The sequence below is a fragment of the Electrophorus electricus genome, chromosome 6 (assembly GCF_041902795.1).
Source record: "Electrophorus electricus isolate QZ-2024a chromosome 6, ASM4190279v1, whole genome shotgun sequence".
NCBI classification, from domain to species: domain Eukaryota; kingdom Metazoa; phylum Chordata; class Actinopteri; order Gymnotiformes; family Gymnotidae; genus Electrophorus; species Electrophorus electricus.
Genome location: NC_137502.1, coordinates 35,286,689 through 35,311,086, shown reverse-complemented (window position 1 = coordinate 35,311,086; position 24,398 = coordinate 35,286,689). Strand labels below are relative to the sequence as shown.

Below are 24,398 nucleotides of genomic sequence, written 5' to 3'. Positions count from 1 at the left end.
ACTTCTGTTACTGGATCGCTAGTTGGTATCTCTGATCATAAATTTATTGAAGCCACTGCTAGCAACTCAGTTACTCGGCCATGTACAAAACCTCTCATCTCTTTCTGTAATATTAAAGCTATTGATCCTCTCACTTTCTCTGCTCATCTCTGCTCTGCTCCTCTGATGTCTATTTCAAAAGTCTCCTCTCCTGATGATATTCTCTCTATATATAATAATTCCATCTCCGATCTACTTGAACAGGTAGCACCTACATTCAAAGCTCTGCATGGTGTTGCACCTCCCTACCTAGCTGAACTCCAACACTCATATACCCATAAACGTGGGTCCTCCTTAAATGTCCTCCATAAATGAAGGTCTCCTTTCCATCCTCAAGTTTACATTTGCCCCTGTAGGAGGCAGATCTTTAATGTCATGGCCCCAAAATTATGGAACATTTTACCTCAATCTCTCTCTCTCTGCTCTCCACTTCCCTCTTTTAAATCATAACTTAAAACGTATCTCTTTTCTCAAAATTTCTCATAATATCTTTCTCTTCATAGTTATTCATTAATGTGTTGAATTTGTCAGTTCTTTTTTTTTTCTCTCTCTCCATCTTTATTTTAAAGCGACCTGGAGTCTGTGAAAGGCGGTATAAAAATTTAACTTATTAAAATATCCTAAACACATCAGAAGTGGGGATAATGAAAACAGTGGGGCTCAAACTGCCCATTTTGATATTTACACTGAGTGTGACAGCAGCAAAACTCCCAGAGCGAGATGGTAATGAGCTGTAATGTTTGTTATACTTCTTTCTTATTTTGGCTGAATCACAAGTGTTTGGGCATTGAAATGTGTTGCTTTAAGTAACGCACCAAGTACTATGGTAGCAACATCTGACCAGATTCATTAGTCTGATGTTGAAGATAAAGGGGAGAGTGCAAAGAGAAAGGTTCCATGGGGATCTTTTGGTGGGTTTTGCTGAAGAAAAAGGCTCAGAACTGAATGTTAGATCATTATCTATCACAAAGGGAGTGTGTGAAAACTTGTTCGATGTGCACGGTTTTATTATTATTTAAGCCTTCTACAATTTGTTGCCAAAAATGCTAAAAGGTGTAGGTCTGTGGAGATGGGCCAGTCTTTATTACAAATGTCTTTATCTAGATGACAATAAATCAGTCATTGGTCCATGAAAAATATTAACAGGAAATATTAAGAGTATTGTGCCTCATGCAAAAAGCTCTCACAGCCTAAACATGGCTGAGAACTGAAATGTAAGTGGGTGGGGCTAAACTGCAGTAAGCTGAATAGGTGCATATATATATAAATTAGTTTGTTCTTGTAACATCAGAGAAATGTTGATTTCAAAATGGGCTGATTTTGCATTTTAAATTCTATATATGGGCTGTCTGGATTGGGGGTGTGAATGGTGTGTTTTGAAATTTTAACAATGTGTACATCTTTCTTCAAAATTCTTTATTTCAATAAAGCAAGGAAAAGTCAGTTTTCCATGATAGGGGCCCCATCTTGGAATTAGATTTGATAATTTACTCAAATATTGTATAAATAGGCAAGTAAAAAAAAAAAAGTTATCAAAATGAATGAAATTTGCGAAGAAAGTAATTTCATTAAACCATTAGTTAACTTGAATAATGCCGTAAATTCCATAATTATAAATAAACATAATTACAAACACTTATTGCTTGTGTAACAATAAAATGAATAAACATGTTCTTAAAGAATGTCTGGTTCTCACTGGATGTCAATGTAGATTTCTACAGGATTTATCTGATACAGAAATTGCTGATTCAGATTACAAACTCTAATTACTGTCATGGTTCTCTACTGTGCCATTGTAGTTCCCATGCAGCCAGTCCCTCATGGTCTCATGTTTATTTCGCCTCCACTTTGGTCCACTTTAGATAAAATCCTAGAATGAAATGACACGTGAGGCTTACAGCTCTCGTCCCAACTCCCTACTCTTCCCACCCTTACATCCCAAACATTTAAACAGTTGTGATTGGCCCAGCCCTGTGAACCCTCCAGGCACTGAAAAGGGGGCTTGTCCATTTCTGGTTTCACTTTCACTTTCCATTTCTGCGTCCCAGTTTGAACTGCTCCCAGACCCTCATGATAGCACCTGTCCATTGTGATAGCCAAACAATGTTTCGTGAAATAGAGACAATATTGAGTGTGTTCATTGAAAAATAAGTAGCCCCGGCCTCACTTCTACAGCAATGGGGTCTGACAGAGACCTCTAATGCAGCAATACCCAAGGCCTGAAGCTTTGCTTCTGATGAACTTCTGGAATAAGTATGTGTGAGCATTTACTGTAGGAGTGTAAACAGCTCACTCACACATTGTAGCTCAATATTAGCAGACTCATGATTCAAGTGGGGAGCTATTAGCACTCGAGTAGTTTTTGTGTGAATCACTGAAAGGCAGCTGCTATTTAAGCAGAATGGCCCTCAAGCAGCTACTGAGAATATACAGCTGGTTATTTAGAGTGATGGATGTTTTTACTATGAGACTGTTGGTTATTTATTTATTTTTTGCCAGTTTATTGATTTTATTAATTAGGTCATATTACTTGATCTGTGCTTATATTAAATTAATAAAAATGTGACAAGATTTTATTAATTGCAGAATGAAAACTTAACTTTACTGAATTGCTTTAACATAGAAATGAAAAACAGGGCAAACAACACTTTAGCAGAAATCCTGGGCAAGGATATAAAAACAAGAAAAAATAACAGCATAAGAATTTCAATCATCTGAAGCCCCTGATTAGAACTTTTGAGAGACAATTTTGAGTGGTGCACAGGGCTTCCAGTGTTTGGTTCTTCTCCGTCATGTTATGGATGAGTTGTGGTATGCCTTTAGTAGAGAGGAGCTGGTTTATTCTACTGCCTTCATCACTTCCTCCATCACCTTCATCACTGGTTCCTGGAGGATGAATCTGCAAGTGTGACACACAGCTACTCTGGTCTTCCCACTCAGATCACTCAGGAGGTGGACGGCTCTTCTCGCTTTCATCTGGAACTTAGCCACAACTTCTCTGTTGTCCCTCACCTGCTGGATTTCTTTATGGATGTGCCTCACCTCATTATGTTTCTGTCTGATGTTTCTAACTGGAAAATCTTGGACTCATAGTCAGAAACTTTATTTTTATACTTTTCTATTTTACACTCAGCCTTTCTCACCTCCTCTTCACTTTCCCTGATAGCATCTGAAACCTGAGACGTTTCCACTGTTCCATTGATTGCTATGATAGAATCAAAAGGTAGGGATCTCACCTCACCAATAAGGTCTTTAGCTTTTATAATAGTTTGTCCATGCTACATATTAAACCATTTAAGTAATGTAATTCTCAACAGCAATCCATCCAACAACTGGTATTAGTGTCACTCCCAGCCCAATGCGTCTTTTAATTTTAGCTCTATAGTACTTCTTTTCTTGTCTTTGAGGTGTTGCATTTATTGATTTTAAAGCTGATGTGATCTGCTTCAAATTGTCTTTAGAATTTGTCAGTAATTTTCCATTATACCTCTGCTCCATTCTCATGTCTTCTAAGGTATGTTCAGTATGCCTCATCTCCAGTTCAAGTTTTCCCTCACCTACTGTATGTCTCTCAAGGTTTTTATCCAGACTCTTCAGCCCTGTACTGGCTGCCTGTTCAGACTCCTCCAGACTATGCTGTGTCTGCACCATCTGCTGTCTGATGGAGCTGTAGTTGGAGCACTGCCCACTAATGGGATCTACATCTCCAACTATGAGGAACTCAAAGACTCTGGTGAGAGAGCAGATTCCATCCTTCAGAGGAATGATAACAGCCTCGACTGCGTTCTTCACAACACTGTGAAAAAGATAAAAGTGAGAAGTTCTAACTAATAACTCATTGTTGCATTTTTATTGTAGTGATTTCATTTTGTTCTTTTATTATTCCCTTTTGCTTTCAAAATGGGAGCAGTTGACATTCCAATGGCCCCTTCCCAAACAATAATTAGAGCCAATCTGGATCTGAATTTCCCAGCAGACATTCATTAATCATCCCAGCCAGTGAACCGGTGAGTCCTTTAACAAAGCGAGGGCAAAAATCTCCCATTTGGCCATGTTTGTTAGCAAACATTCCTAGCCTTATGCTTTTTATGCTGCCTCAGATGCTCACATTACATTCACTGACATATGTTGTAATTTGTTCAGGAAGAGTTCTTTGGAACTGCTCAAGTAACGCTAACATCACATTGTTATATGTTTCAGCCTGCAACGCAACACACCAATGAGTACACAATAACCATACTGTCTTGGACTTGTGAGCACTGGACCAACCAGCTATGTGTTTCCTGTACAAATAATTCGGCATCCTTCCAATGTGCACCAATGTTTGGGTCCAACAAATGATAACACTTGTGAACACCCAAATGCTAAGCTAGACATAGCCAAGCTCTGGTTCAGTTTTGCTTTTACTGTGTTGACCATTTATTGTTTCAAATTGCTAATTTCAGTGTTCAGTCAATTAATTTACAACTGACGCCTCTGAGGGAGAAATGTTGATATTGGTGTGTTTTCTTTGCTTTTTCTTTTTTCTTGCCGATTGTGGTGACGGTAAGGAGTAACTCCACATAACTCCTGATTACAAGTCAAGTACCATAACCACTGAGCAACCACTGCCCCTTACATTGTGTAAGTATTGGAGAAACTAATCAGATGTGCGTTAAAAACAAGTAAAGAAAAGCTTCGTCAGTCTGGCCTCATCAGTCGAGACTGTTCAGCGACACATTAGATGCGCATCTCTAACTGCGTTTAAACCAAAAACTGAAAGTGTTGTCGCGAGCGCACGCACCCTCCCACCCAACCCCGCCCTACAATCGCTTAAATAAAAGGACTTAAAATGATAAAAGGACGTCAGAAGTGCTTCGCTCATGTAAACATGCGTGTCTGGCGACTTAAACGAAGACCGTTCACCCGAGCAAGTGCGGTGAGATTAAATTAACTCACTTTGCGAAATTAATTCATGTTGAAATTATTTGTTGTTGCATGCTATGTGCGAGTCGTCGCGTGGGTATCAGTGAGCTCCAGCATGTGCTGTGTAAAATCTTGTCTAATACAAATTGGTATTTTTGAACCGGGCACCTTTTCCGTATTTTATTCGACCTCCTCCGCTGTGACGAGGGCAGTGAGGGAGCGAGACGCACGTGCGAGTTTAGGGTGACTATTCTCCATAGCGAGAAAAAGGCACTGCGGCGTAGGATGCGGTGTGTGTGTGTGTGTGTGTGTGTGTGTGTGTGTGTGTGTGCACTCACGACTGAGTGCCTGGCAGATTATGACGCATCTTTTTTTTGCTTTGTGAGGAGCCTGCATCTGCCGAATAAAAGCAATCGAATGAAAAAGCCAAAGCTCCCTCTGCTTTAATAATAAACGTAATGTTTCTTTTTATATCAGCATAATGTGAGCCACATCTCATCTGGGTAAGCAGGATACCTAAGAACCCATTGAACTTTACACGGAAGTAATATTTAAAGAGGAAATGTGATCTATTAATATATTTTGGTATGACTGCTTCTCCATAGGATCAGTCAGTCAAGGCTGTTATCATTCCTCTGAAGGATGGCATCTGCTCTCTCACCAGAGTCTACGAATTCCTCATAGATGCAGATGTAGATCCCATTAGTGGACAGTGCTCCAACTACAGCTCCATCAGACAGCAGATAGTGCAGACCCAGCAAAGTCTGGAGGAATCAGAACAGGCAGCCAGTACAGGACTGAAGAGTCTGGATGAACACCTTGAGAGAGTTACAGTACTTGAGGGAAAACTTGAAGTGGAGATGAGAAATACAGAAAGCACCTTAGGTAACTTGGAAATAGAGCAGAAAACTAATGTAAAGTTACTGAATGACTCTCAAAATGCTTTGGATCAGTCTAGACACAATCTGGATTTAGCTGAAGAAACTCTCCGTATTCAGGAAAAGAGGAGACGTGATGCTGAGATAGTAACAGGAGTGGGCGCAGGACTGTTAATAATTCCAGTTGTTGGATGGATTGCTGGTGAGAAATTACAGTTATTATTAAGTAAACTACATAGCATGTAGTTAAGATTTTTTTTAGAAGCTTACACTTTACATGTGACCATAAGGTCAAATATTTAATTCACCCTCCGTCTGTGCAGGGGCTGTCATGGCATCTGTTGGTGCAGTAGAAATGTCTCAAGCTTCAGATGGTATCAGAGTGGCTAAAGAAGAGTTGAACAAGTCTGAGTCTGAAGTAGAAAAGTACAAAAGTAAAGTTTCTGACTATGATTCCAAGATTCAACAGCTGAAGCTCAACATCAGTCAGACGCATGATAACGTGAAGCAGATCCATGAAGAGATGCAACTGGTGAAGGAACAGAGAGAAGGTGTGGCTGAGTTCCAGAGGAAAGTGAGAAGAGCCGTCCACCTCCTGAGTGTTCTGAGTGGGAAGACCAGAGTGGCTGAGTGTCACACTCGCAGATTTATCCTCCAGGAACCAGTGATGAAGGTGATGGAGGAAGTGATGGAGGCAGCAGGACAAATCACCGAGAATGAGCTCCTGTGTACTGAAGGCGTTCCACAACTCATCAATACCATGAGAGAGACTCACCAAAGACTGTCAGCATTATGTACCTCAAACAGCAGTTCTGAATACCCATTTCTGGTGCATTAAATTCTTATAATCCTTCTTTTATTTCTTTATTTCTTCCTTTCCTTGGCTATTTGTTCAAATGTTCATATTTCTTGGTTTTAGGGTGCTGTTCAGTTTTCTTGATGAAGAATAATATGCTTTTATCAATAATGCCATTTTCATTCTGCAATTATTGAAATGTTTTATGAACTTTCTTTAACACAGTTTAAAAATATATAACGATTTCAAAATAAAATATCCATCACTCTAAATAACTAGCAATCTACCCTCCATCACTTTGTATCCTTTGTGACTTGATGCCCATTTTGAACAAACAGCAGCTCTTTCTAAGACACACACACAAAAGCCACCTTATACAGAATAGCTTCATCCTTCTTTCACACTTATAACTAATATTCTTGCTTACTTTATAAACTTGTTTTATGAGTTGTTAGCTAGTGGCAGGAACCTCTTATCTTGGTGTGTTACTATAATTTATATACCTTCTGCACGTTTTTTAAAATTTCATGCATTTTACAGTTAATAAACCTTTATCAAAAAGAAAACTTAATGTGTCATTTTCTGATTAAACAGCCAACTGAATTTGCCAACACCACGTCTACTAGCTCCCAATGCAAGCTGAAGCAGCTCACGGCTTCAATGATTTTGAAAGCTTTTCCAAAGTGCACGTTTGGCTGCACTGCACATGTGTATGTAACGGAATGCTCCCCTTCCCCCTTATCATGTGGTACGGCCTGCCACATGCATGTGGAGTCGTCATTGTTGACTGTTTGTCAAGACTGCCCCTTGTCTTTTGCTACACCCCCTTGATAGCACACACCTGAACCTTGTTATACGGTTCACCCATGTATGTATTTACACCCGTGTGTGTAAAAGAGTTTTCAGCAGTAATTACACAGGTATTTTAAAGCAGAGCTAAACAGTATAGCGGTAGTGAAACCAGTATAGCGGGAGTTCAACGGCACGAAACTGTAAACCTGACAACGGTGGAGAAAATTCCTGAGCATAGGAGATTACTGTGCGCACACACACACCTAAGCTCATGCAGTCATGGTGAAAACATTCTTCTCGAAAGTACGATCATTCCTTCTGGCTCTTGTACTGACTGACATCACTAGTGCTGAAAAGCATCACAATTAATGCACGACTTCATTCTTTCCCCCTCAGATGTCCTACCAGGCTTACAGCAGGTCTATCTACTGAACTCACCCACGTGTGTGTGTGTAAGGGTGATGCACACAGACAACATTCAGCTGGGTATATATCTCCTTCCAAATGACCCTTATATGACTACGACCCCCTCATCTCTCTCGCTGTTTAACTCACTCTGTCTCTTCCTCTCCTCTTGTGCTGCCAGCCTCTCCCTTCACTTCTGTCCATTCTTTTATCTCTGTGTTGAGTCTGTTGTCTCTCTGATACTAGAGAGAGAGAGTACACAGCCTCTTTCCTCCTGAATTGATCGTGGGGTTTCATTGTCATGAAACCACCATGCACTAGATGGTGGTTAACGTTACTTTAGTTGTTCATATTTTTAGAGGTAGAAGCAAAGCGTCAACAGGGAGCAGCCTTGCAGGTGAAACCCCGCCCCTAAACCGCTCGCTACAGGGTTATGGAGGTTCAGTGCCTTCTCCGGCAGTCTTGAATCGTTGGAATGGTACAATTGGCTGCCTGGACCAATGCTAAGCTCGCAGCAGAACACAGATCTGGTCTAGGGTGAAAAAAAAAAAAAAAATAGACGAGGACCACATCCCGTTTCAGAGATGCAGGACATACACATGTTCACTCTCAACCAGGCTTATAAAAAACACACATGCATGCACCCCCAGAGAGGGACTGCTGCAGTAACTGCATTGTTTGTGAGGTATATCTGACTGTACAGCAGGGTATGTGTAACTAAAGGGCAGAGCTACTTACTGCTTAAAAGGTGAGGAACATTTCACAGTCTCCCACAAGTCTTACTCACAAAACACAAATTCATCTTTCTACTGCTGTGAGCATAGGGCACTCTTCTTTTTGCTTGTGTGTGTGTGTGTGTGTGAATGCATTCTTGTAAAGGTCACCGTCATGGAAACGAGAATGTGGGTTTCATATTGACACAAAAGTCTCCAGGCCACAAAAAGAGTTGTGTGAAGGGGCTTCAGTGTGTGTAAAAAGCTGTTTGAGGAATCAGACAGAATGCAAAGTGTATGAGTTTGCATATAGTTTGCATGAGTTTCTATATAAAGTAGATCTAATTTATACAAGAAAACAATGTTTCTGATCTCCACGGTGCCCATAACTATGACCCAAGACACAAACAGACATGTTTAAAGCATGCTCAAAGCTGCACACTGCCATGGTTACATTGCGAGGAATGTGAGAGATAGCAACAAATTGCTGGTGTTATTTCACTCAGTACTGAAGGGCCTCACTGAAGCAACAGCCTTTAAAGTCAACTCACACAGAGTTTCCAGCACACAGAACCCACCTGGATGAGGAAACAACTGAGACCACCTTGACCTTTCACCTTACTTGACTGGCACGTAAGACTGTTCCACATTTGAATGATGAAGGTCAGAGTATGTGGTGGTGTTCTGCCTGGCCCGGGGTTTCAGAAGATGTGCCTACGGCCTGTGCACAAGCAAACGAACAAGTGCAGTTGTGTCCATGACAAAAAACAGCCCTTAAAGTGAAAACCCTAGCAGCAAACCCCAAGGAGAAAAACACAACCAAACAAACCAGATAAAATCCCACGTCAGAGGTATACCTAGCTGAAAAGTGCTCACTTATAAAAAGTTCTCCACCACACTCTCCTCACATTCAGTTGTTTCACACTTTCCATGTGTCACTCACACATCTGCCCTGCAGGCCAGTCACACTTCTACCCCTCAGCAGGGTCACACTGGGCCTTACGCCACCCCCTCACAGCAGTGCGGGTTTCGTAACCATGGACACACTCCTGAAGGCCTCTCAGTGCCATCACACTTCACCATTTGTGAAGCGTTTTACGTGTTAGAGTGCAAGGAGTGAACACCAGGGCTCCGTCAGCACCAAGTGCAAGGAGTGAACACCAGGGCTCCGTCAGCACCAAGTGCAAGGCGTGAACACCAGGGCTCCATTAGCACCAAGTCGACACAATGTACAGGCCACCACGAGATGTGTTTTAGCATTTATGATTATTTCTCAGTCTCAACAGAAGTCTCAAACAAAGTACAGGAAATATGTATACAAAATAAAAAAGACAATTTTCAGAACACAATTGCTTCTGCAGGCATATAGTGTGACCTCTGTTTGCATTAAGCATATTTTGAACTCTGTGAGACTGTCCTGAGATTTTCAGATGGCATTTTCTGGTACCATTCAGTGTGTGTATATATATATATATATATATATATATATATAAATATATAAATATATATATATATATATATATATATATAAATATATATATATATAAATATATATATATATATATATAAATATATATATATATATATATAAATATAAATATAAATATATATATATATATATATATATATATATAAATATATATATATATATATATATATAAATATATATATATATAAATATATATATATATATATATATATATATATATATATATATATATATATATATATATATATATATATATACATACACATACTGAGTGCCTGGCAAATGACACATCTTTTTTTGGTTTGTGAGGAGCCTGCATCTGCCAAGTAAAAGCAAGCTAATGAATGAAAGAAAAGCCAAAATTCCCTCAGCTTGAATAAACATTATTAATAAATAAAGAACTGCACAGAAACTACACATTTCAACATGGTACTGTGAAGGAAATATTGTTGTGTTTCTTTCTCCATCATTGTAAAGCGTGAGAAAGCTTAGCATAAGATTAGAAGAACAGGACGTTCCCTAGAGAACATCCTTGAAGAAATGCACTCCTTCCAAGGAGATATCTGGTCTCAGCAGAAGCAAACCCTCCCTCGTTCTCTCGAACGCTACGGCTATTATATAAGGGGAGGGAAATCACCCAAAGGGGAGCGAAGCAAATAGGCACGCTCATTTTTTGAAACTAATAACTCAATAAAATCTTCTTATCCACATCTGACTCCTTGTTTGCTGAATTTCCACCACAGAATTTGGCGTAGTCGGCAGGATCAGCGAGAGGCACCATGCGGGGCAGCGGTGACTAAACTTCGAGGACGCTCCTCAGAGAGAGAACTGAGCTGGAGAAAGAGGGAAACCCACAAGAATACGGGAAAGTACCTAACCAGGGAGTGACGTCCCGCTTGACTCCGGTGGTGTGCTCCGCCTGATCTAACGAACATAAAGTAAGTGGTGAAGTTCAGTAATTCAATCCTAGAAGAAAGTGACGTAGTGATCCGCCTGAGTCTACCCTGGGGTGGGTCTGTAAAGTAGCATAGTATATGAGATACTAGGGCTTAAAAATAGGGTCTAGAGGACTCCGGAGTCTGGGACTCCGCCAGCCTAAGAGAATAGGCACACTGAGTAGACGTACTAGTGTAAGAAATAGGCCCGGGCCGACAGAACACCCCGCAGGGAAAGGAGTGGACTCAGTATACTAGCACGATTTGCTGGAGCGGAACTAATCCATATCGGGGGTAGACGGTGTGGATAAGATAAAAAATAGGAAAATTGTAGAGAGTAGGTAAGTTTCCTTTGTTCGTTTGTTGCCTGAATCCAAAAGTAAAAAAAAAAAAAAAAAAGAATGGGTGCGGGCAATAGTAAGGAGTATGAGTTCGGTAAGGACAAGTTCTCCAGTAGCCTATTCTTTCAAATGAGTAAAGATTATGGGGAACATGTAAACAAACATGTCCTGTTTTGGATTAAACATTATGGGTTTAATACCTCAGGGACGCTGAGTGTTGCATACCTGTTAAAATTAAGAGAGTCGAGGTCAAACCTAGAGAAGCTGATAAGAAAGCACGGAAATATTTTTGACAAAAACAGTGAGGATATGCTAGAAAAGGCAAAAATGTGGTTAGAAGAAGCTGAGAAAAGGCAGAAGAAACAGGAAGGGCAAAAGAAATGTAATAATGAAGTGTCTCAGTGTGTTTCCTTAGCTGATCCTGACCTCGATGCCGCCCCGCCGAGAGCCCCCCAGCTGATTCAACAACCACAAGCATCAGGAAACCCACCTCCTTATCCCGAACCAGGGACTTCATCGCTAACATCAAAGCCGTCTCCATATGACGAACCAAGACGGCAACTGGAGACAACCTCACCAGTGGCTCATCACACTCGAAGTCACGCCACTATAAAGCCATCCGCAGGGCCTGACAGAGGCTATGCCCCACAGTTCCCGATGGTGGAAGTGTCAGGACCTGAGGGAGTGATTATGGTCCACCGTCACTGGACTACAGACGACATCATGAAAGCGGCCGACGGCCTGAGCAAGCCAGGTGACATCGGCGGACGACGCTTCGGACAAGAACTGATGGCATTCGTGCAGTCCTGCAGACCAACACAGGCTGAACTGAGACGGTTGTTGATGATGCGGAAGAGGCAGAGAAAGAGGAAAAGGAGGGAAAATTGATTGGATGAAAGAACAGGAATGCTACAACTGTGGAAAGCTTGGACATTTTGCCAGAAACTGTCCGGAGGAGGATAACTCATATGACGGGGGCACAGATCAGAATCCCACAATCCACGAGTGACGGGCGGTGGAGAGGCAGGACAGCAGCGGACCACTGAGTGAAGACGGCAAAAGGGAAGTAACAAATTTAAATTACCAACTATTGCAGCAGATTAGTAAAGGGCCAAGAGGCCTCCCCGAAGTAACTGTGAAAGTAGAGGGAAAAAATGTTAGGTTTTTGGTTGACAGTGGTGCCACCCACTCAGTGTTAAAAGAAGGTTTAATAGAATGTAAAATGAGAACAGGATATGGGATAACAGTAATCGGAGTAGGGGGTCATCCCATTGATGAAAGGATGTCCGAGCCTCTCCAATGTAGTTTAGGAAGCAGCCAATTCAAACACAGCTTTTTGGTGTCAGAAACCTGTCCAATTAATTTGTTAGCTAGAGATTTAATGTGTAAACTTGGGTGCACAATTAGCAGCAACCCAGAGGGGTTATTTGTTATGTGGGAAACACCTACACAGGGAGTCCAGCTAGAGGCAGGAGTCCCTTTGTACGTGTATGAATTGCAGTGCACTGCTGGGGAAGTACTAACACATTTTATGACTGAAGTTACTAACACGCTACCTGGTGAGCTGACAGTTAAACAAAGTGATTCTATTCACTGTACAATGAAGGTCCATGAGGGATCTGATGTTGATTTTGAACAAAAATTTGACTTAGGGGGCAGTGACAGTCTGATTATCACAGCTATAGCGTGGGACTGCGAGTGGGCTGCGGGAGTGGTGCAGCTCTCAGATAAACAGAAATCTTTATATTCAATCTCACATGCAGCACCTCATGTGTCGCTGGCTAGCGCACATGTTGACCCAGACTGGCAGAGAGTAGGGTTTTGGACAAAACGCATGTTGAGCACAACTGATTGGATAAAAGGACCCCAGTGTAAAGTCATGTACAGCCCAAGCATAGATGTGTGGAAAATGCCAACCCCGTATAGGCTAAATTGTAAAAGGGGGGTTGAGCTTGTAAGTCCTAATATAGTAATTATGGCAGCCTCTGTTACCCTCTCAGAGGAAGAGGAGGAGGAATTGAAAACAGTTCCTGCAGGGTTATGGGCACAGGGAAAAAATGATGTGGGCTTAATAAAAGGATGTGAGCCTGTCCACATCACCCCAAAATCTGATTACAGACCACGCCAGCACCAATACCCTCTAAAACTAGAGGCAGTGGAGGGCATCAGGCCTGTGTTCCAATCATTAAAACAAGCAGGAGTTATCGTACCATGCCCAGACTCACCAGTACGTACTCCAATTTTCCCAGTTAAGAAGCCAGGGAGAGATGAATGGAGATTTGTGCAGGATTTGCAGGCTGTCAACGCGGCAGTACACCCTAGAGCCCCAGAAGTTCCAAACCCGCACACCATTCTCTCTCAGATCCCACCAGATAGCAAGTGGTTCAGTGTAGTTGATTTGGCCAACGCTTTCTTTAGCGTACCTGTGCACAAGGATAGCCAATTTTGGTTTGCTTTTACTTTTGAAGGAAAGCCATATACATTCACGAGATTGTGTCAGGGGTATTGTGAATCACCAACTATTTACAATGCCGCCTTACATCGAAGCCTAGAGGCTTTAGAACTCCCTGAAGGAACAGCCTTGCTGCAATACGTTGATGATCTTTTGATTTGTGGAAGAACACGAGAAGCGTGTAAACAAGCCACGGTGGCACTGCTACATCATTTAGCAGGGGAAGGCCACAAGGCATCCAAATCCAAATTACAGTTTTGTAAGCAGCAAGTGCATTTTTTAGGACATGACATCACTGAACAAACGCGCATGCTGACTAAAGACCGAGTGAATGCCATTTTGACTATACCAAAGCCCATGACGAAAAAACAACTGTTGTCCTTTTTAGGAATGTGTTCCTATTGTAGGACATTCATACCATCCTATGCAGAACATGAGGGACCACTCAGATATAATACCGACCAAAGGGTCAAATTCCTCACAGCCGGAATGGACGCCGGAAGCTGAGGCGGCCTTCACAACACTGAAACAGATGTTACAAGTCATGCCAGCGTTGGGCATTCCAGACCCAAACAAATCATTTGAACAGACAGTAGACGTTAAAGGGCAATATATGACAAGTGTATTGACACAGAAACATGGGGACAAACAAACAAAGGCCGGTGGCCTACTTCTCAGGAAAATTAGATACAGTCGCAGCAGGCCTACCTTTATGTGTAAGAGCTGTGGCAGCCGCCGAGAAGGCACTAGTGGCTTCCAGAGACATAGTAGGCTACGCCAAGCTTACCCTATATGTGCCTCATGCAGTGTCAAGAATACTGCAAGATCAAAAGGTGGCACATTTGTCCACTCAGCGATGGCTTAGATACCACACTGCCTTACTAGACATGCCAAATGTTACTGTGAAACGATGCACAACTCTAAACCCCTCCACTCTATTGCCTACAGGGGAGGAGGGAGAGCCCCATGACTGCCAACAGGTGTTAGAAATTGCAACATCTCCCAGAATAGATTTAAAGGAGGAACCAATATTTAATGCGGACCTGGAATTGTTTGTGGACGGTTCAGCTAAACGTGACTCTCAAGGCACTAATCGAGCAGCATATGCTGTTGTGTCACACACAGAAGTGGTGAAAGCAGAATCACTCCCATCTAATTACTCAGCGCAGGCAGCTGAACTTGCTGCACTCATACAGGCGTGTAAACTAGCACAAGATAAGACCGTGAACGTCTGGACCGATTCCCGGTACGCGTGGGGAGTGGCACATGACTTTGGGGCTATTTGGAGACATCGTAATGAGCTCAGGAGCAAAGATAAAGAACCATTGCCTAGTAGCAGAACTGTTGGAAGCAATCCAACTACCAAAGAAAGTGGCCATCATAAAATGTGCAGCACACACAAAAGCAGGGGACCCTGTGTCGAGAGGAAACGCTTATGCAGACAAAGTAGCTCAACTCACAGCCACACAACCAGTCCATACACAAGTGGCACAAATAGATAATGGAACCAGGATAACAACCAAAGATATCCAAAAACAAGCTACTCCACAAGATTATGTGAAATGGAAAAAAGGGGGGTGCAAACATAGGCGGGATATGGGTACACCCAGAGATAAACAAACCCTGTCTCCCCACGGCTTACATGAAAGGACTAATTGAGATTGCTCATGGGAGGAGTCACATGAGCAAAGGGGGGATAGTGGAAAGTATAACAAAATATTGGTATGCACCAGGAATAAACACACACACCAGTAAATTTTGTTCCCGATGCTTGGTATGTGCACAAAACACACCACACGGAGACAATCATACCAAACACGCACCCGCCGGACACCCGCCGCCTAGTGAGCCTTTTCAACATTGGCAAATAGATTTCGTAGAACTGACACCAGCTGAAGGAAAGAGATACATGCTTGTGTGTGTGCGCGCATGTTTAGTAAGTGGGTGGAGGCCTTCCCAACGGGAAAACAAGATAGAGAGGCAGTAGCAAAAGCGCTATTGAGAGAAATTATTCCCCGGTGGGGGTTACCACAACGAGTGTCCAGTGACAATGGGACACCCTTCGTACACGAAGGACTAAAAGCTTTGACTAAATACCTAGGGGTAGATATGAGAAAACACTGCAGTTACCACCCTGCTAGTGCAGGGGCAGTAGAACGGACAAACGGCACCATTAAAGGAGGTCTAGCTAAAGTAACGCAGGAAACAGGCATGAATTGGGTAAAATGCCTTCCCCTCGTCCTGTGGCAATGTCGAACCAGACCACGGGCACGAACAGGGTTATCAGCTTTTGAGATAGTGTTTGGACGGCCTCCCAACACGGGGGTGGGTCCGCCGGACTGGGATACTAACCTGATCAATGAATCACTTTTGCAGTACTGTGTGTCTCTGCACAAATCTCTCTCCCATGTGTCTAAGCAGGTGAAGGCAGTTCTTCCCGAGGTGACGGATACTCCACTCCACACCCACCAACCAGGTGATTGGGTGCTGATAAAGGACTTCAGAAGGAAGCGGTGGAACCAGCCCAGGTGGAGAGGACCATTCCAAGTGCTGCTGACGACCAACACCGCCGTCAAAACCGACGGACGAGCAACGTGGATACACCACACTCATTGCAAGAAGGCGCCAGAACGACCTGAGGACTCATGATGAATTCTCTGTTTGTCACTATCCTACTCACTACTCTCGCCCCGATCGCGGGACGACAACTCCTGCCAGAGGAAAGATGCAAAGGCAATATCGCTTGTGCAATGGCATTGGTGACGGCAACCACTGCCAAGCCAAACCAGTCTTGCCTAGTGCGTCACCCCTTTCAGGTGCCATGGACGCCCATACCCATCACAAACGACATGGCGACCCAGATGACCAATAAGACTACATGTGAACTAGATAGGCTAACAGGACAGCTCTATAATTTATCTAGAGAAATCATAAGCTCGATGAAAATACCCGGCTGGGCGGGTAATTGGAAGAAAAGTGGAAAGAACTATGAGTTCCAGTGGTCAGGATGTTGCACACCAGTACTCCTAACCCCGCCAGTGTCTATTTTCAAACTACGTGGGGACACTGGACAGTGACGGTGCTTTTTCCTGTGCTCATCGTCGTATTGATGGTTATGTGTTTCCTGCCATGTATTATGAATTGTTGTGTCACCTGGGTGACTAATCTTACTCGTGTACAGTATCAACTGTTGCAAGAACTGCCAAAGGGGGTGGATGAGGATTCTGAGGAATTTAATGACCTCCAGGCACTATTCATTGAAAATTAAAGTCTAGATGATGTTGATGATTGACAAAGAATCAAAGGGGGGGGAAGTGTGAAGGAAATATTGTTGTGTTTCTTTCTCCATCATTGTAAAGCGTGAGAAAGCTTAGCATAAGATTAGAAGAACAGGACGTTCCCTAGAGAACGTCCTTGAAGAAATACACTCCTTCCAAGGAGTTATCTGGTCTCAGCAGAAGCAAACCCTCCCTCGTTCTCTCGAACGCTACGGCTATTATATAAGGGGAGGGAAATCACCCAAAGGGGAGCGAAGCAAATAGGCACGCTCATTTTTTGAAACTAAACTCAATAAAATCTTCTTATCCACATCTGACTCCTTGTTTGCTGAATTTCCACCACAGTACTCACTCCTAAAGAATAAGATTGTTAAATATTGTAAGTACACTGTGGTGGAAATCTCCAATCCTATAAAGATGAGACACACCAATGGGTAAAGCAAAAGCAAATCTTATTTGTCTCAGCCTGAGGGCATCTCAGTTACACACACACACAGTCTGTAATGGAGAGGTAGGATCCTCTTTTGCTCTGCTCTGCTTTATACTGTGCCTTGACCTCAAGTGAGTGTAATGCTGAAAAGGCGTTGTTTTGCTCCCTTTCTACTGTAACAGAGCATTCTCCTCAGAAACCAAACTATCACATTATACTAGGAATAATTGTTCTGATGTTCTAGCAATGCCCACACAGTTTGGAGAAAGAAACTGACTGCTCCCCATTCTTGTAAAACAAATGCATATCGTAAGGGGAAATGACATTGAAGTGTCCCACCCCTACACTTTATCCACCGAGACTTTGGGGGATGGACGCTACTGCTCCGTACATTTAAAGCTCCGATACATCCTAATGTAGTTCCACTCCGAGCCAAGACAACCTCCGACTCGTACACCTCACTTCAATTGTCAAGGTAGGTGAATCCATCATTGCTTGCTGCATGCATTTTCCCTCAGCTCGTGTAAAGATATAGCCATTTTAATATCCCAAAAAGACGAACCATCGTGCAAACCGTCGATTGAACAACAGTATAGAAGCACCCCCCCCCCCCCCAAAGCGTGCTACTGCAGACATGAAGTGTCTGACGATTACTTTAGGGTGGTTGTATTATATGAATTGCCGCCACATAGGGGCTATGCAGTATGGCATGATTCATGCGTGTAGTGAAGCTTGCGCCTTAATTGCTATAGGTCAAATTATTATAAAGATGTATATTGACTTCCGAACTAGTGTTAAATTAATTTAAGACACATTAAAATAAATATATTTTAAAGTTAACCTTTTTAAAAAAATACATTTTTTAATCACTGCCTGTTACCAGAAGACGTTATATTTGCCGCTGCTCTGTTTGATTTGGAGATACACAACGTATACGGAAGCATACCAGTACCAAAATGAAACCAATACGCAAAATGGCAACGTAATCCTCAATTTAAATTTTCCACTCATTCAAGTTTAAACTCAAATTCAGTAAACCTGGTTAGCTCGCTAACGTTCATCTCTCAATCACAGGCAACAACAACAAAAAAATCCAGTAACTAAACCAGAGATTTCTGCTCTAAGATTTAGAGATTCACGGACGTCAACGGAGCTTTAAATTCGAACGCGCATACGCACGTTCCCTAAGCAAACAAAGTAGTTTTTGGAAGAGCTATGGTGTGGATATGCACTTTTACGTATAAAATAGAGCTTACTTGATTGAACTAGTTTAACTTCGCCTTTTACATGAAATACAACTGGTAATATTTAAACAAGCATTAATAAGTGTTGTGCGAAATGTTTTTTCTAATGTTTCTCAGAAGCTTATTATAGAGCTAGACTGCCAGCTAACAGGGGTCATCACTAGTGAAATGTTGCAGGAGGAACTCTGACCTACACTCGGCTGAAACATTCCACTGCCATTTGAGTGGTGGCCCTTGGCTATCACCGGATCAAGTTTGAAAAGATTCTACTGTACCAGTTTAACAAATCTATATTGAAGTCCTTGTATTTGTAATGTCGACATTCATTTAATTCAGAGAATGTGGTTACCCTGGGTTATCAGCAGAGTAAGTCTGGACAGATTTCACCATTCCATTGCTTCAAGAAACCGTGTGTAACGCGGTGCAGGTGACGAGCGAACACACTTGCGAAGTGCCGGTGGCTTGCATGTTATAACGCACTAAGGACGGCACAATATGAAACAGACAAACCGGATAGAAGAAATTAATGCTAAGGTTAACAGACAGACTAACCAGGGAAACCATACAGAATAGAACAGGCTAACAAAACAATAACAGACTAATAGGGTTAGGGCGAGACTAAGGTTGACGAATACTCACGGAACACACAACGTAGACTAAAACACACAGAGACAGTATTACAGACTAGCGAACAGTAGAGAACTAAACAAGGACCACTAGACGGGGAGCGCGAAGAGAAAGCACATAAGAATGAGGGGCGAGATCAAACGGGAATATACTAAATACATACGAGCGAAGACAAACGGGATCTTACCAAACCCGCACATGAGCCAGGACGACCGAGAACTAACCAGAAACACAATGACCGAGCAGCGAGAGACGTAGAAACAAAGTTTAATTAAATAAGACTACAATTAGGGACAAACTCGGATCAGCCGGAGACAAAGGGGAGGAGACACGGAACCATGGAAACTGCCGAAAACCCGGACGTGACTAGGTTGCCCAGGAAACGGGGAACGCTCAGGTCTGCGGGGGTGACACCGTGTTAAAGTGGAACTACCCTTAGGCGAAGTATTGCACTCATTTTGTATAGACTGCATTCGGATATTTTTCTCAGACATTTACCATAATGCCAAATCATTTCGTCTAGCAAATGAGAGTTGGAATCAGTAGAGTAAGTTTGGAAACATTCCCATAATGCCAAAACAATTTACATTTATCTGACGCTTTTATCAAAAGCAACTTACAATTATGACCGACTACAATCTGAGCAATTGAAGGTTAAGGGACTTTCTCAGGTGCCCCAACAATGGCAACTTGGCAGCGGTGGCGATTGAACCAGCCAATTACAAGTCAAGTACCTTAACCACTGAGCTAACACTACCCCAGGCTATTAGCGATACCACAAAAGTAGGAGCCCTTGGCTCTCATCAGTGCAATTATGACCAGCTTCTACGGTACTATATATTCATAAATCTATATTAGTTAAACTACCTTTGGGCAAATTAATATATTCATATCATATAGACTGATGTTGGTTAGCTGTTTCTCAAAATGTTCCCATAATGCCAAAACAGTTCCACTACTCCCCAAGAATGGTAGCCCTTGACCATCACCAGTGCAAGTTTGGACATATTCTACTGTACCATTTTGTCATAAATTGATTTTAAAATCCCAATATGATTAATGGGGTCTACAGACAATACGACAGTCAAAAATCCCAGAATTTCCCCATAATACCAAAACATGTCCACTGCCAATCAAGAGATGTAGCCTCAGCTAAGCTAAGAGCTTGCTAGCACTAGCTGGTTTAACCGTTGACAAACACGAATATGGCTAGTTAGCTATAAACATTACCTATAAACATTGTAACATTACCTTCTATGCTAACATTAGTTAGGTAATTTATTTAGCTAGCTAATTGTCCAGATTAAGTTATTTCTCCATGTTTCTCCACATTAGCTAGCTAGAAAACTAGCTAATTAGCTAGCTAGAAAAGCTAGCTAGCTAGAAAAAAAATCTAACACTTTAGCATCGCTAAATGATTTCCACATGTAGAATCAACTTCCCTTTTGGTAGATTTTAACAATATAAGTGTCAACAAAGGTTTGTCAATGAAAGCGACTCTACAATACTGTATAATATAGGTCAGAATGTCATGATTGGGCCGGCGTCCAGCTAGCGGAACATGTCCACATCCTTGCACCCTCATCGGTCACACTCACAACCCCTCCACCAGTCTCAGTCACCTTGTTACTTTACCAAACTGTGCCCATCTGTCCCTTAACCTCCTTACTCTGTAGGCCCACAATAACATGCCTTCAGTGCTTGTATGTACTTCCATACCGGAGACACCAGTCTGTGCTAAGAGACTTCATTATGATAATTTGTTATTTTGAACTTAATGTTTCTTTCGTTCATGTGTTTGAGTTAATAAACGCCTTTTTGCCAAACTGTCTTCGCGCTTCGCTCCCTTTTGTACAAGATATCACACATAACATTCCAGTATTATTCTCATGATACGGCCCCTCCTCCCAAACGTCTCCCCTTGTGTTTGTGTTTGTGTGTGTGTGTGTGTGTGTGTGTGTGTGTATATGTTCATTTGTGTGGCCACGCCCCTTATGTGTCATACCTGTTTGTAATTATGTTCCTCATTTCCGTGTGTATAATAACCCCTATTGTTCTGTTGTGTGTTGTCAGTGTTTAACATTATGTTAAGCATCCTGCTTAGCCTCCTTGTGTTACAGTTTTAATGGCCCTGTTTTAAAAGCATTGCAAATTCATTCTAAATTAATACATACTCTAAATATTGTTTTCTGCAGCTTTTGTTAATTTATCAGTGGAAATAAAGCACTATAGTAGCCTACTGATGACTGTCAACTGTTAACAGTGCAACTGAAGCAGTGTACTACCGAAGTGATGACTGTTTACATGTAAAATGATTGTATCATTCTAAAAAGTTCTCATTTGCCTTTGTTTTAGAAGAAGCAAGAAGCAATGGATTCCCAAATTGCAAAGATCAGTCAAAGCCTCACCACAGCTGAGCAGATGAGAAACCAAACCAAGCTCATCATGCAGCCCTATGCCAACTGGGAGCAGTACCTGACTCCTGCACCACTCTCCATAGCCATCATGGGAGAGCTTGTCTTCATCTCTTCACAAACTGATTTCTCCATCAACAAAAACTCACCCAAGGGAGGATACAAGTACATCAAGTACCCAGAGTCCTTTCGTGCCTGCCTCATGCAAGTGTGTAACTCCGGCTGGTGGGCATTCAATGAAGCCCATAAGAACATGGACCAGATTCGACTCCACACCCTCGCTGTCCCAGATTACATGAAGAATGCTGCGAAGATTCTGTTCCAAGGTGATGATGAGATTGTTCAAGCCCACCTGCCTGACCAGCTGAAGAACATTCGTGTTGTTGCAGATGAGTGCCTTGTTTTGTCTTCTGCAACAGAACAGTATTTCACTGATGTCATCAACATTATCCAAGAGTTGCTGGAAGCATGCATCAATGCTGAGAAATGTTATGGAGATGACATTGAAGCAATAAAGAAGAAACTGGAAGAGAACAAACTGAGAATAGAATCATCAGAAGAAGCTGTTAAACGCTCTGAGAAAGCAGTGAAAGCCATAGAAGAAAAACTGAATGAAGCACACAAGAGTCACAAAAGTGCAATGGATTCACTTCCCAGTGGATGGGATATGATGGGTATGGATTTTGTTGAAGCTGTGACTAAAAGTGTTACAGGTACATTGAGTGGAATGACCGCGCTCATGATTTTCAAAATGGAACATGCTACAAAAGAAAGAGATGAAACATTGACTTGCATAAAAGGTCAGGACAAGACTGCAGATGTAATCAATGAAATAAACATCTACAGCAAGTCTGCAGAAATCCTGAAATGTGCAGAGATGATTCAGCAGTTCGTGCAGGAGAACATCATACTATGGAAGGACCTGTATGATCAGAAGAATAAATCTACCAAATCAGATTTCTCATCAGATCAATGGAAAAGAATCAATGAGAGTTTAGAAAAATTCTCACAGTGCAAAGCAAAGCAGGATGCCCAAAAGATATGTAAACAGGGCATCAACATCTGCTACCAACTGGGAAGATATGCACCAGATGGGAAATGTGAGGAAGCCAACACAAAGAAGTTGATTGAAGACATCAAACAGCTTATTCAATCAGCCCGCATATTTGACATCAAAAGCAAAGATGTTACAAGTTCTCCTGCCCTGGAGCCAAAACCACCAATGATGTTTAAGGAAGAAAGTAAATCTGAAAAACAAACTGCTTCACAGAGAGCTACAGAGAATGCTCGGTTCCGCATAGAGGTGAGCAGAGCTCAGCTAGACAAGACCAGAGAAATCTATGAGAAGAGTGTAGAGAACATGGAGAAGAACCAAAAGGAACTGACTGAAATCCTGATTGCCATGAGGAACTGTGAAGTTAAAGAGATAGACTTTAACACCACCATCAAGATGCTGGTGAAGGGTATGGATGCCATGGGCAGAGTAAAGGAACAGTGGGAGAAGATGGTTCACTTTTTTCAGATGGTCTCCAACATTGTGAAAACCAGCCTGACCAGCACTCTTAAACACTTTATCTCTACATCTGAGAAGACCCAGTCACTTTCATATAATGCAAAGCTGTTCTCCAAAGACCTACTCTACAAACAAGCCTTTCAAGCCACTAACATCGCTGGTCTGGTCAACATGATCTCAACAACTTACACTGAGGTGTCTGGAAATCACCTCATAGATCGGATCACCTCACTGGGAAAACTTATGGCCATGGACAAGGAAAAGCCAGAGTTTAAACAGGAACATCAGCAGTTACAGATCAACTGCGATGCAGCTCAAAAAGCTATTTTACAACTAGTTCAAAAGAACAAGGATGAGTTTGAAAGGAAGACTCAGTCAAGACTGGAGAAGATTGATAAAGAACTGCTTGCAATTCTCCCCTCTGCTGCCCCCGAAAAGATGAAGAGCATTCAAGCTGCTGTCAAAAGTGGATTCAAAGAGGCAGAGGCAGAAGACTACATCTAAACAGAGGAGCAAAAATTATATTTACCTACTATCAGTTTATCAGATCTATCAGATTACTATCAGATCAAAACCAAACCATACAAAGGCACAATGATTTGATGTAGCATGCTTTGCCTGCAGCTAACATGTTTCAAAACTTGATTCCTAATTCATTGTTTATGCTGCTTTCTCCCATATTACAATAAAATATATTCTTGTTTTCAATGGTGATTTGAAGGTTTCACTCTCCCAATGTTGTAATACACACTAAAGCAGCTCAAGAAAAGCATGTGGCCCTCTTGTTTGTTTTATTTTGCGATTGCTTCTGATTCTGCATTACGTTTTATTTTGTGATTGTTTTCTGCACATTGTAGCTCTTTGAAAGAAGCACCGAGGTGATAACGAGGTGATGAAGTGTTAACGAGATGAGGAGGTGATAATGAGATGAGGAGGTGATGAACTCTGAGCTGAGACCTCCCAGACATCATCCACCAACCACCTAATCTCTCCCCCTTCATTATCTTATTCTCCTGTCTCTTAATTTTGATCACACTCCAGTGTTCTTGGACTGCCTGCCTGTTGTTAGACTAGCACACTTTTTCTGGCTAAGAAGAAAAGGATCTTAAGTTTCTACATGTACACAAATAAACTTTGAGTAGCTGAG

General features: G+C 42.0%; 2 protein-coding genes and 1 long non-coding RNA gene across 8 annotated transcripts in view; 2 read left to right on the top strand and 1 right to left on the bottom strand.

Annotated features, from left to right (window-relative positions):
* The window catches only part of LOC145658645 (uncharacterized), a 25,016-nt gene extending 5,372 nt beyond the window's left edge, over positions 1 to 19,644 (bottom strand). For 3 of the 5 annotated variants that reach the window (XR_014124327.1, XR_014124323.1, XR_014124325.1), the window contains exons 1-2: positions 14,454 to 14,706; positions 9,107 to 9,249 (exon numbers count right to left, since the gene is read on the bottom strand). This is a non-coding gene — a long non-coding RNA (uncharacterized LOC145658645). Of the gene's footprint in view, positions 1 to 9,106; positions 9,250 to 14,453; positions 14,707 to 19,046; positions 19,177 to 19,511 lie in introns of those variants that run through there. The other 2 variants (XR_014124326.1, XR_014124324.1) reach the window with 2 other exon arrangements.
* LOC145658644 (uncharacterized) lies at positions 5,428 to 7,184 on the top strand. Its single transcript, XM_081716671.1, has 3 exons — positions 5,428 to 5,447; positions 5,550 to 6,024; positions 6,146 to 7,184. The coding sequence occupies exons 2-3, from the start codon at positions 5,805 to 5,807 to the stop codon at positions 6,658 to 6,660; spliced, it is 735 nt and encodes a 244-aa protein (XP_081572797.1). The 5' UTR covers positions 5,428 to 5,447; positions 5,550 to 5,804; the 3' UTR covers positions 6,661 to 7,184.
* LOC145658643 (uncharacterized) lies at positions 10,439 to 24,398 on the top strand. 2 transcript variants are annotated; one of them, XM_081716667.1, is made up of 3 exons: positions 10,439 to 10,955; positions 16,167 to 17,928; positions 21,680 to 24,398. In XM_081716667.1, exon 3 carries the CDS (start codon positions 21,695 to 21,697, stop codon positions 23,753 to 23,755), a length of 2,061 nt encoding a protein of 686 aa, XP_081572793.1. In that variant the 5' UTR covers positions 10,439 to 10,955; positions 16,167 to 17,928; positions 21,680 to 21,694; the 3' UTR covers positions 23,756 to 24,398. The 2 variants fall into 2 exon arrangements, with proteins under 2 accessions (XP_081572793.1, XP_081572794.1); XM_081716668.1 differs by lacking the exon at positions 10,439 to 10,955 and adding an exon at positions 10,962 to 11,293.

What these genes read in the sequence shown, in the direction of transcription:
- LOC145658644 (XM_081716671.1), top strand. Translation starts at nt 5,805, where the DNA reads ATGAGAAATACAGAAAGCACCTTAGGTAACTTGGAAATAGAGCAGAAA. An exon ending in AGTTGTTGGATGGATTGCTG is followed by an intron (nt 6,025 to 6,145) that starts GTGAGAAATTAC and finishes CCGTCTGTGCAG; the next exon opens with GGGCTGTCATGGCATCTGTT.
- LOC145658643 (XM_081716667.1), top strand. Translation starts at nt 21,695, where the DNA reads ATGGATTCCCAAATTGCAAAGATCAGTCAAAGCCTCACCACAGCTGAG.